Source organism: Ictalurus furcatus, chromosome 13 (genome assembly GCF_023375685.1).
Source record: "Ictalurus furcatus strain D&B chromosome 13, Billie_1.0, whole genome shotgun sequence".
Lineage (NCBI taxonomy): Eukaryota > Metazoa > Chordata > Actinopteri > Siluriformes > Ictaluridae > Ictalurus > Ictalurus furcatus.
This window is the reverse complement of record NC_071267.1, coordinates 4,516,720-4,529,719: the sequence shown is the minus strand read 5'-3', so window position 1 is coordinate 4,529,719 and position 13,000 is coordinate 4,516,720. Positions and strand designations below refer to the sequence as shown.

The following is a 13,000-nucleotide window of genomic DNA, read 5'->3' as shown; positions in this document are numbered from 1 at the left end:
ACAGCCCATCAAATGATATCTCTAAGTCATTTTAAAGGCCACAAGACCCTTGTGTATTTAAATTAGAAACGGTGGACTTTTAGTGTGATAAATTCAGCCAGTCTAAACAAAGGTCAGACAATAAGCAAACAACAAGGGCTCACTTTGAACAAGGGCAACTATAAAACACTACCAACCCTTATAACTTGGAAATTCACCTAATCTTACAACTTTGACTAAATTTATCTCTGTTGTTGTTACTTTTATATATTTTTTTTTCCACCTGTGTTTGTAATAAACCCGAGGTGAAATGAACCCACCATATTTTTCCAACAGCACAAATTTTTTGAACTAATCACACGCCCGGACAGACATTCTGGGAATAGAACATCAGGAGAAAAATCAGACAACCATAGCCATATGGTTCATCAGAGCACCTAAACCTTTGGATTTGATATACTGTCCCTGTTTCTGTGTTGTAGTAACACTCTTTGTTTTCAAGGCTGCTTGTGACATTTACATACAAACAAATTGTTGCCTGTTGCTTTGATGTCTGTTCGGCAGTATGCGGAGGAGCTGAACTGGAGGGTGGAGCAAAACTGCAGGCCACAAAACAGATAAACAATGTAAGGTGATATTTCACACCAGATTGTCTAGGGAACCTTTTAAATTAGATAATTATTTAAGATTAAATGCAATGTTAAAACTACAAACTGCACTTATGTTAATAACTGCACAAGTTCAGAGGTGTTGTTGTTGAATGAATTTGTGGCTAACATTTTAAACATGGCATTGACAGTGAGAGTGCAATTTTAAATACTTAATATTTGCATAAATTACCTTAAGGTATAAGCAGCAGCTAAAACTCCCCTGTATGCGCACGAACACACACACCCACCCACCCACACACACACACACACACACACAACTGGTCAGAGCAGTTCTGCTGCATTCCCAACGCTCCACAGTGCAGAAGCTACAGATGTGCTTGCATAGAGATAGCTCTGTGCAGCAGATTCAACCTTTCACAAATGAACACTTTGGTACACCATGCTTCATAAAATGTTGAGGTTCTTAAGTAGATTCAAGATAGTAGGTGATTCTGAACACCTGGAACACCACAACATGAATTACTGCAGTCTTAATTTACATGTGCACTGTACAAGCATTTATTATGGACATATTTTCAGGAATTCATGAGAATCTGCAGCCATCTTATAGGAAATGTTCTATAAGGCCAAAAATGTTATCATACTTTCGATATAGAACCTAAGCTTATAATGGTCAGAATCATGTGCCCTTACGTTACTATTGCAGTCATGTTACAAAACAAACTTGACTCTCTGAAACGCTGAAGTGTTGAAGCAAAGAAAATCCTCCTGACTGTTTCGTAACCGTGTCAGCAGTGTTTTTACAACTCTGTTAATCACACCATTCCTCTGTACAAAACATACTGTCAGACTGACTGTAGTTACACAAAGACCTCTGGCTCACAAGGTGAGAGGTAACATAAGGGTTCTACTTATGGCAGAGCCCTTCCCCCATATTCCCTTTTCCACATGAATATATCTGATTTCTAAGTAGAAGTTCAGTAAAAGGTGAAGTTTCCCCATTTATAATTAGTAACTCAAGGGTCAAATGTGTTTCGTTGCTTCAGTATGTATCATTGTTAAGTCTGAGTCCTGGTTCAAGTGACTTCTATTTAATAAAATGTATATATAGTCCTATTAACAGATTCAGAAACACTACATTCAGTTCATCTTAACTTATCATGTAAAATGTAAAATACCTAATGGTGGTATTTAAAATACATCAGTCATACAGTATGCATGTCTCTTATGTATGATTGGCACTGTACAGCATATACTGTAAAGAAGCTGCATTATTACAAAAGTACACAGAAATGACAATACAATAGAAGATAAATCTATAGTCAACTAAAGAATGGAACAAATGCTTTTAGGGGGTAAATACTGTAGGCTTTACATCGTTCCATGAACTGCCTCTCTGGTGCTTTCATACATATCACATGGATCCCTTTCCCGGTGAATCACAAAGTCCCACACACAAAGAAGTCACCTATGTTTTGTGTAGCTACATTATGCAACGCAGAAATGTCAACAGCATTCAGATGAGTCCCAACCAGTGCCCCCTAACACACAACACACATGACAGCCACAACCACACCACACAGTCAAGCACAGGTTCCGGTGCTGCTGTGAGCAGTAAGAGCCTACATTAGCATAAACTGCCCTACAGCCTGCTACTTGGACATCTGATTGCCATGGAGACCAGAACTTCGGTGGCAGACTTCCAAATGGGGCCTTTAGTTCTTCCAAAGAGCTTTAGTTCATGGTGGAGTGAGATTTCACACGGTCGCGTTTTCACTTCTCTTTATTCACACACATGGAATTATGAGGATTCAGCTGCTGTCAAAGCTGAAAATGAAATTACAAAATAGTGTCGACTCACCAAGAAGTTAAAGTGAGTTAATATGCAAACACACAGAGTATTTTCACAAAATACTCATCCGCAGGGGAACACTGCATACCACCATACAATTTGTATAATTAGGGGAAAAAAACTGCACCACTGACGGTCGCATTCTCACACGGTCGCCATGGCTACCTACTACTTTTTTATTTTTATTTTATTTTTTTACATAAGACTCTGTGTAGCCGCGAAACATAGCACAAACAACTCAAAAGTCATTGAAACGCAAAGGAGAACTTATTTTGCTGACATGAAACCTCTGGTGTTTCAGGACTTGAAAAAAGGGAAGCAAATGAAAACTTAAAGGCGTTTCCTGCTTCACCTGGATTTACTACATCATCTACAGTAGCCTACTGAGAGCGCAGAGAAAGTGCCACAGCCTACCGTGCAGCAGGTGCTTTTATCCTCCCTCCGAAAAAAAAGGTCAAAGCAAAATCCTTCTTATTAAATCCTCATGAAACGACGGATGATCTTAGGGCAAGCCGACGTTGTGTGTGGAAAACAGGTAGTCTGTTTGGGAAGCTGCTCCGTAGGGAGTGTTTGTGCACTAGGAGGGCATGAACTTAACTCTTTCAGTGCCATGGCACAGAAGCAGCTATGCTGAACTGTGTGGAGTGTTTAATACCATCCAGGAATTTCACCCTGACTGTTAATTTGACTACATCATAAAGTATGTGAAAAGACATTGAAGGTTAAAGATTCAACAATAAAGTAACAATAAATCCAATGCAAACACAGATGTCATTTTTGTGCAAGAAATCTAATTACAATAGAAGGATAATCTGGGCTGATAGCAGTAATGATCAGATTATCCATAGCACTTATCCTCCACAGGGTTGTGGGGAGCCTGGAGCCTATCCCAGGGAACTCGGGGCACAAGGCGGGGGACACCCGAGGTGGCAAACGATCACAGGGCACAAACGCACACTCACATTCACACACTATGGACAATTTGTAAACGCCACTCAGTTTACAGCACATGTCTTTCGACTGGGGGAGGAAACCAGAGTACCTGGAGGAAACCTCCGAAGCATGTGGAGAACAAGTCAAAAGAAAATTCTGTGTACACATGGTGGAGGTGTGATTCAGACCCCCAACCCCAGAAGTGCAAGGTAAACGTGCTAACCACTAAACCACCATGTCTCGTGAAGCACAGGGTTAAATTCATTTAAGGTATTCCATTACACTTAGACCACTGTCAAGTGGGCTGGACAAAAAAACAACAACAATTCAACTCCTCATAAACCAACAACTGGTCTTAGATGTGTTAATTTATCAGAATTTATCTGAAAAGTTACATCTCAGTGCATGGACAGATTGAACTTACTATATTACCTGCAAAACAGATAAACACTGCAATTTCTTAACAAGAAGAAAACAAACTTTCCAAATTATGCTTTTAGCATACACTGCCTTGCCTAAATATTCACCCCCTTGAACTTTTCAACAGTTTTCTAGTGTAGTGGACTTAATTAGAAAATGAACTTAATTTGGATAATATATAAAATACTTACCTTGCTAATTAAAAACTACTTATCATTAGCACATTTTGCCAATAGCTGAGTTTATAACCCTGCATTTATTAATATATTATGCCCCCTAGTGGAATTACTGAGAAGGCTGGTCCCAGCCCAGGGGAACCTTTGACACACCTGATCAGATCGTGTGAATACTGTGATTTATCAAAACCCCTAAGACGACCCCTGTTCATTTCACAAAAGCCAATGACATAATATATGTTATGTTAATACCTTATATGTACTGGTTAGATTTTGCTGCAGTTGGAAGAAAATCTAACCAGCACATATAGGGTATTAAATTAACATATATAAAACAAAACATATTGCCATGAATAACATAAATAAAAACATATAGGCTTCAAAGCCTGTTTCTTTGGGTGCCGCATAACAATAGCACAGCCAAGCCAGTGCAGAAGACATGCATCTCACTCACATGCAGATTGCTTGGCACAACACACCATAGCGATTAAGGCTTGTCGACTGGGCATTTGATCACTGGTAGTAAATGAGTGAACTATAATGTTTGCAGAAAGGGGACATTGCCAGATCCTGAATGTTATGAATGAATGCAAGAATGTGTTTGATGCTAAGAATACACAGTGCACAGCAAAAGCTATGTGCATTAAAAGCATCAAGGATAGATACATAAAAAATCTAAATAGCTTATTTTATATTATTATTATAATATTATTAGGATCAACATTAGATATTAGGACTGATTACGCCAGAAAGTATTATGATTATGGTCAACATTATCACAAACATGAATAAATATCATCTTACTTATGGAAGTATAATAGTGCTAAATGTCCTCAAGGCAAAATGGCATGTTGAATTACATCAACTGAATGAAAACATATCGCAGTAACAATACTTGATTTTTTTCTGCCCAGCAATTTTACACAATGAGCTTTATCACACGTCAGATCCTTGTGTGGAAATTCAAGAGTCCAGTACTATAAATGAAATCTACAGTGCTTCAGAGGCACAAGCTGTGACCACAAGTCAGTCAAATAAACATTTTACACATTACTCTTAAATAACTTACCTTCCAAGCAGATTACCTTTAGTTCATTGGCAGGGGTACTTTACTAACACAAACATACAATACTGTATCATTGTCTTTTGATAACACGGTTGTGGGTCACTTTAGGAATTGCTAAACTGCTCTTGGCAGATTAATTAAGAATTAATAATTGCATATGATCATGTGAAATTACCTGTTATTTTCTGACATCACATTTCTGCACTCCAAATTTTGTTGCATACAGCGCCTCACAGTGGCCATGCATATAACTAACACTCAGGTTTTTTTCAGTACTCAGCAGTAAATGTACTTACTGCTCCATGTTCAATGAATGTTCCACACTCCCAGTATGGGATTAATTTTCCGTCAAAAGTATTGCAGTCACAGATAAAAAAAATAATAATAATAAAATAAACGTGAATCAAACATTTTTAAAAACATGCAAAAATACATTGTACACATCTGAAAAGTAAATGCAAAGTTATCAGAATAGCAAACAGCGTGATCACGTATCGAAAAACAATAAGCGTGAATCAAAAGTTTAAAATATATATATAAAAAATTATAAACTAAATTGCTGATAATCGAGATTTTCATCTACACTGCCGTTTTTCTGCAAACCGTCTTTTATGACAAGCTCCTCGTTTTGGCTGAGCGACTGACATATTGTGAATTTTACTGTAGTTGGTTGGCTAACAGTTCAGGCAGTGTAAAGTAGCTGTAAGAAGGGAAGGTATATCTGCAGGTGAGCCCCCCATGATGTCCAGTGAGCACTTCGAGCTGGAGGACTTTGACAGGACAGGTCAGACTGTCAGGATTAGAGATGGAGCTAAACCACCTGTCTTCAGTTTCCCCACACATCTCCAAACAATAGGTGTATCCATAGGCTATAATGATTTAATAGCTTGTCATCAAATTGTGGTTTTATTATTATTATTATTAGTAGTAGTAGTAGTAGTAGTAGTATCATTATTATTATTATTATCACCACATAAATGTTTTTACCACTGTAACTGAAAATGTTTTACCAGATCCATAAAGGATTATCTTATACTTATCTTTCTAATTGTCTGTTTTGGAGTATATCTGTATCCTTTTATTGCTAAGAAAACATAGAAAGCAGACTGACTGCCAGTGTCTCACTATTTGATTTGTATTTGCCGATTTTTTTTTTCTTCAATATTTAAAAATGAACAATCTTTGTTAACAGAATTCTGACCTGGAGCACAAGAAAAGCTAGAAGATGGGGTTGAAGACAGAAAAATCCATTTCCACAATGAAAAAACTTTTATTCACATTTCATGTACCTTACATGATATTACATTAAGGACGTCTCAGCATTTTTTAACCAAGAAAAGTAAGCCAAATCTATGCTTGGCAAGCGTGAGTTTTCACAATTCCTTATGCCAATGAAGAAATTTCAAAGTGTAACTATCGAGATTCTAAGTAACTGGAGACAGAACCTTTTTTTTTTTGTACACTACATAGATCATAAACCATTGAAATCGTTTGAGAAATGTAAACGTTATTGTGATTTTTATCCAGAAAAAAGGGTAGCTCCCACGTATTTGTTTATAGGGCAGTCTTGCCCGGATCAATATGGCGGCGACGTTGACCTACGATCCAGCAGCCAATACGGTGTCTATGTATGTCTATGAACACAACAGCCATGAGTCGCAGCGGAGTGATGTCAACTCCCCTCTTCGATTGATTGGCTAGAGGAGGAGCTGTAGCGGACCAATGGTGACGCTAAAGCCCACCCTGATTTACATGTAACTCGAACTGCAACATTTGGAAAACCAAGTGGAGAATGTGGAAACAAGCGTGAAGAGAAAACCAGCATAAGTGTTCAAAAGAAGAAAACATGAGCAGAAAATGTCAGAGAGCACAAAAGACAGAGTAATATAACCAAGGAAAACATGATTTTGTGTGCGATTCAGAAGACTTTGAATTCATGTTTCAGTTTTGTGCAATGTAATTGTAAATGCATTTTAAAATTTTTGATTCACGCTTATTATTTTTTGATCCCATAGCCCAGACCATCCCTTCTCCATTTGAAGCAATGTCATTTTGAAAATTTCCCATATATGCCTTCTTGTCATCAAAATTATTAGCAGTACAAACTATGCGACTCAGGTCTAATTAATTTGTCTTTATATTGTACTTTGTAAAATAGATCTGATGCATAAAATGTTTGAGTCAAACTCTAGGAAAAAATCATTTTAGTATTGTTGCAGCAAATGGATGCCCTGAACAGAACACAATGGATAGACTGTTTTCTTTATCATTTAAGTGTAATCCTCATAGGAATGAATAAATAAAGATGGACTGTACCTTCTCAGTGAATGCACATGGCATGTCAGCGGGAGGACCAGGACTCTGCTGTGGAGAAGATGGAGAGGGTACAGATGTAGGAGAAACTGGAGACACCAGTGCCAATTCTACCCCCACTTTCCTCTCGTTGTCTTTAGTGTCCTGAACCACAGAATCTTTCAGTGACTCTATAGACTCATATATACAGTTTTTCTTGAGGTCCCATATTTTTGGGTCCCAGCCAGCCCGTATGAGCATTCGAATGTCATCGTTGAGGTCAGTATGAGGATTTTCATTTGACTGAAACTCACTGGGCTCTGTTGCTGTTCTTTGTGAGTTAGTACTAGGGATATGTGGTTGGGAGACAGCATATGTACTTTCCCCTTTAACGAGAGAAAAAGAATTTGTTAAATCATCTTGGCTACTATCCATCTGTGTTGCATCCTTGTACAAGTTGCGAGGATCAAGCCCCTGCTCTGATTTAACCTCCCATGGCTCATTCTCCAAGAATTTGTTTTTGTACTGATCACTTGGAATGACAAATTTGGAGGTCCTGTGTTCGTTCGTTTCATTAGCTCTCATGATGGATTTTTGGTCTTTAATGGTCGCCTCCAAATACACAGGGGGCACTGTGTCAGAATATGGCTTTGGAGTATCCTGCTCATCCTGCTCACATGAAAGTTGAGTAGTCTCAGTTTTAGAGGGCAACACTGTGACATATTTGGCTGGGATAAAGAAAGGCTTGGTTGCCTCGTCTTTGCGTACATGCCACCAGTGGTCATTGGTCTTGGCCAACAGAACATAGCGTTCATTGGGCTTGATGGATACATGCCTGCCTTCACGCGTTGTGTATTCGTACTGAAAGTTCACCAGCACCACTTGCAGGAGTGACATCGTTTCCAAGCTCTCAGTATTCATAGGGTCAGGGTTCACAGTGGATAACCATTAGAACTGGAAGTCAAGAAGACAAATTGTGATTTGACAAAAAGACATTTTATTAATTCACCATTGCACAAATCATGAACTTCAGCTAAATCCATTATGTGTATGTTTTCTCTTTGACTGAAACTTGAGTACACTGAGTTCTGAAAGACAGCCATATAGTTAGATCATGTATACATGCAATCTGACTTTGTTTAACGTTATGTCTTTTTTTATGTGTCAGATTAATTATGACTTCAAGAGTACATTATTTACCATATGTTTTGGGCCTCGCAAATTCTTCACCATGTTTATCAACCTTTCCAGAACCCCACATCCTTTTAGAAAAGAGGAATGTGGACAGACAAGAGGAACAAAAACCATACTTCTGCTTGTTCTATTTCAAGTGCACTGAGAAACGGGTGAGGCCAGCTATGTGATGCACAAAGGCTTAACAATAGAACCAAATCAGCTTCAAACATGAAAAGCTGGTTTTCAGACACAAACTGAATCTAATCAGGAATAAACATTTTCATTCTGCAATCCTTTAGAGCCCCTGGACTAGGTTTCATTTATATCTGGGAACAAACCGCTAATCAAGATTTAGGAATTGTATATATATTTTTATTTCAAAATTGAAGAACTGCATCTAAAACGGTAAACACTTATGACTCATGTCATCTACTGTACACAAGTGTAATAGACTGCTGGCAGCAATCTATATATGAATGCCTCCATATGTATGCATATTAGTGCATATTAGATGCATTTGTATTGTTAATTCTATTCCTTTTTATAATTAGTTGGTTGAGACGCCTTGCTACTTACACTTTACCTATTAGTACAAAGTACTAAGTGAAATATTTAGGAGTCTGATGGAGTACAGACTGCAGGAAGCAAGCAATTACACTTGAAAGAGGGGAAATGAAGTCACAACCCACAAAACAGGAAATCATACAGCTGTCTGCATGTAACAACAGTGTGCATGATGTACAGCGACCTCAGGTTCCCATAAAAGGACTGTTCTAACACGTTTGTATTATAAGCTTCTACATTATTGCTCCAATACCGTTTGTTGTACCAGCAAAACAAAAATGCCTGCAAAGTGAATTTTCCATGACAACACATAGTTCCTATTCATGGTATTGTAGGTGTCTGAAAATACTATTTGGACAACTCGGGTAGCTTATATTAGAAGCTGAAACTTAAACGGGTGATTTGGAAATTTGAAATAATTAATGTCTGGTAATTTTTTTTTTTTTTTAATAAAATGAGTAGTGTGTAAAGTATGTTCTTTATTTAAAAAACTTTGATTATAAGTTTAATAAGCCTGTAAAATATTATGTGACACAGAATAAGAAGAAACCAAATAAAGAGTTAGAGTTAGACATAAAGTAGTTGCTCTAGAATGTTATACAGCTAAGTACAGTGTCATTAAATATGTCATCTGTTCTGGATTACACTTCCTCAGTAATTTCTGTCACTAATCCCTAACAGTGTCTGTCTAGCTGATGACGTCACAAAAAAGGTGTTTCCAGGTGTGGCATGTCACATATGCCAAACAATTTGAAAACAGGGTAGAGGTCAAGGTCTTATAATTTCGTTACTATTTACAATAACATTTCATTGGATATATATTCATTAGCATTAGAATGTATAATCATTTATAAAAGTATTATCTGATATGACAAGCTGCGTACAATTTCAAGAGTATTGTGCTTTTACGGTAAGGTAAACATTAACAGCTCTACAAGGAGTTGTACAAGGATATTGAATGTTTATTTACTGCAGGAAGATTAAAAGGATTGTAGAGCACATAGTACACACACACACACACACACACACACAGTGTGTAAATTAAATGTAAAGTCTTACCTATAGTGAGCAGACAACAAGCTTCTTTACACAAACAAAACCCACTCACAGGTGGCATGTCTTCACTTCTTGCAAAATTGGAATTGAATAAAATAGAGTTGAGTTAAAGTGAGTCCACGAAGCGAACTGTGTCCAGATGAGTGTGTGAGCGTGTGTGCGCGCGCGCGCGTGAGAGTGTGTGTGTGTGTGTGTGCATGAATGTGCCTGGAGGGCGTTTTGAGTGTGACCGCAGAGATGCTTATTTAGGTACCTTCCTTGCACTGGAATAAAGTTGGTGTGAAGTTGGACGCTCGATATTCTCAGATATGCGGAAATTAAGGGACCGTCTCTAAAGTTACATACCACATTGTTATACACGTTTCAAACTTCAATAGCATTTGAAGGGAATGATGTTCAGTCATATAACCAACTGTAAAATGTTCGTCTATGTAAATATGTAAATATTGCCATGTATTTTATTACTGCATGGGCTCATACACAAAATATACCATAATTTAAAGCTCAATAGCATTTGAAGGGAATGACTTACAGTCAAACAAGCAACTGTAAAGTGTTCATCTAGGTGTCAGGTATGATGCACACCTCTTAGATTTTTGATATTTATTAAAATGAGCTATTAAATCACATTTAAATTAGACGTGTATTTCACTGCAGAATGGGCCCGTACACAAAATATACCATTATTTAAAGATCAATAGCAATTGAAGGGGATGATGTACAGTCACACAACCAACCAGATGAACACTTCACAGTTGGTTATATGACTGTAAGTCATTCCCTTCAAATGCTATTGAGCTTTAAATAATAGCGCATTTTATGTATGGGCCCATTCTGTCGTGAAATACATGTCTAATTTAAATGTGATTTAATAGGTCATTTTAATAAATATCAAAAATCTAAGAGGTGTGCATTATACCTGACACCTAGATGAACACTGAACACTTTAAATTATGGTATATTTTGTGTATGAGCCCATTCTGTAGTGAAATTCATATCTAATTTACATATGATTTAATAGCTTATTTTAATAATTAGCAAAAATCTAAAAGGTGTGCGTCATACCTGACACCTAGATGAACACTATACAGTTGGCCTCATGACTGTACATCATTCCATTCAAATGCTATTGAGCTTTAAATTATGGTAAATTTTGTGGATAAGCCCATGCAGTAATAAAATACATGGCAATTTTTATATATGATTTAATAGTTTATTTTTGTTAAATATCAAAAAATCTAAAAGGTGTGCGTTATACCTGACACCTAGATGAACACTTTACAGTTGGTTAAATGACTGTACGTCATTCCCTTCAAATGCTATTGAAGTTAGAAACGTGTATAACAATGTGGTATGTAACTTTAGAGACGGTCCCTTAATTTCCGCATATCTGAGAATATCCAACGTCACAGCAACTTTATTTCAGTGTTGCACGGCACCATGTTGTACTTGGTGCATTTTAACCTACGTCCACGAAATCAGAAATGCAATCAGGAGACAAAGATTCAGCAGAAACACACAAAAATGATCAGATAAGTAGAGGAGGAGCAGTGGTTTGACTTGTTCCTTAAGAACTACCACCAGGCAGCAATGACGCATGAAAAGAGATTCTTAGAGGTGTGAGTATGTTTAAGTCAATAACACGAGTTCCTCCTGACCGAGTCCCCAGTTTGCTGTAAGACCTTGTGCTTTTTAAAAACCGTATATATTTTTAAATGTAATAAGAAAGTATGCGGTTCTGATCAGTATTGCCAGCTCTTTTCAGGGTGAAGTAGCTAATGCATGCTCAAAAACACCACAGAGGTCGCCAGATGACGTCACATAGCCTAGTAAATATCAAAACGTGTTACATGAAGAGGATTTTCTGGACAAAGAATAGAATAGTCTTTGGTCATGGCACCACACATTACTTACATGACATATTTACAAAACCTACTGTTTAGATATTTCCAAAATGCTATAATTTCTGTTAACACAGAAAAAAAGAAGCAGTGGGAGTGAGTAGTTGTGAAAAAGACATGACAGAAACAGTACTGAAACGAATAACTCGAGTTTATTACGTGTCAGTATAGCCAAGGGTGCAGGAAGATGATGATCGAAGGGAGCTGCAGCACTGCCAACTTTCAGGATTAAATAAAACAATCATCATCATCATCATCATCATCATTATAATATAGAAGTAGATGACTTTTCTTCCAGCCTCTGTAGATGTGGGATGTTCCTTTAAAAAAAATAAAATAATAATAATAGCATAGCTATTACCAGTTGGAGTTCATCTCTGGTGGTTACATGACAAATTTGCTGAATGAATTGTCTTTATACTGTATTTTAATGCAAAAACGAGACAGATAAAAAAAAGTCCTATGTCAGAAAGGGATGTATTTAAAAAAAAAAAAAAAAAAAATGACAGTGTACTGTAGATAGGTAGGTAGTTAAGACTGAAATTAAAAATGAAGGTTCTAAAGATTCCAGTAGTCTTGTGACAAACTAATTACATACAATAATAATAATAATAATAATAATAATAATAATAATAACAGTTGTATTTCTTGATGTCTAAAAAAAAAAAAAAAATTAAGACTGTTCACAAAGCCTAGGCTGTGGATTTTGCCTAGGCAAAACATTAGAGACGGCTGTGCCTAGACAGTTGGTACTGATATGAGTTGTAACCCTTTTGACATAATAATAACCACATGGTTAATGATGTCAGGAGTAATGGTGTGACATGCCTCAATAATATGCCAACACAAATGTTCAACAGTCCTAATTTTCTGTGTAACCCGGTGCTTTCAAATGGCCCCAGAGATAAAATCCACTGTATGGTTTATCCTGCATGGATCCTGTTTGCTTAAACTTTAACCTAGGCTGTGGATTT

General features: G+C 37.1%; 1 protein-coding gene across 1 annotated transcript in view; it reads right to left on the bottom strand.

The window, feature by feature from the left end:
• Positions 1-10,474, bottom strand: part of arhgap27 (Rho GTPase activating protein 27) — a 36,872-nt gene extending 26,398 nt beyond the window's left edge. Inside the window, exons 1-2 of the mRNA XM_053639867.1 lie at positions 10,129-10,474; positions 7,354-8,283 (exon numbers count right to left, since the gene is read on the bottom strand). Coding sequence (XP_053495842.1) covers positions 7,354-8,250 — 897 coding nt within the window. The 5' untranslated portion in view covers positions 8,251-8,283; positions 10,129-10,474. The remainder of the gene's footprint in view (positions 1-7,353; positions 8,284-10,128) is intronic.
• Positions 10,475-13,000: the final 2,526 nt, after the last annotated feature.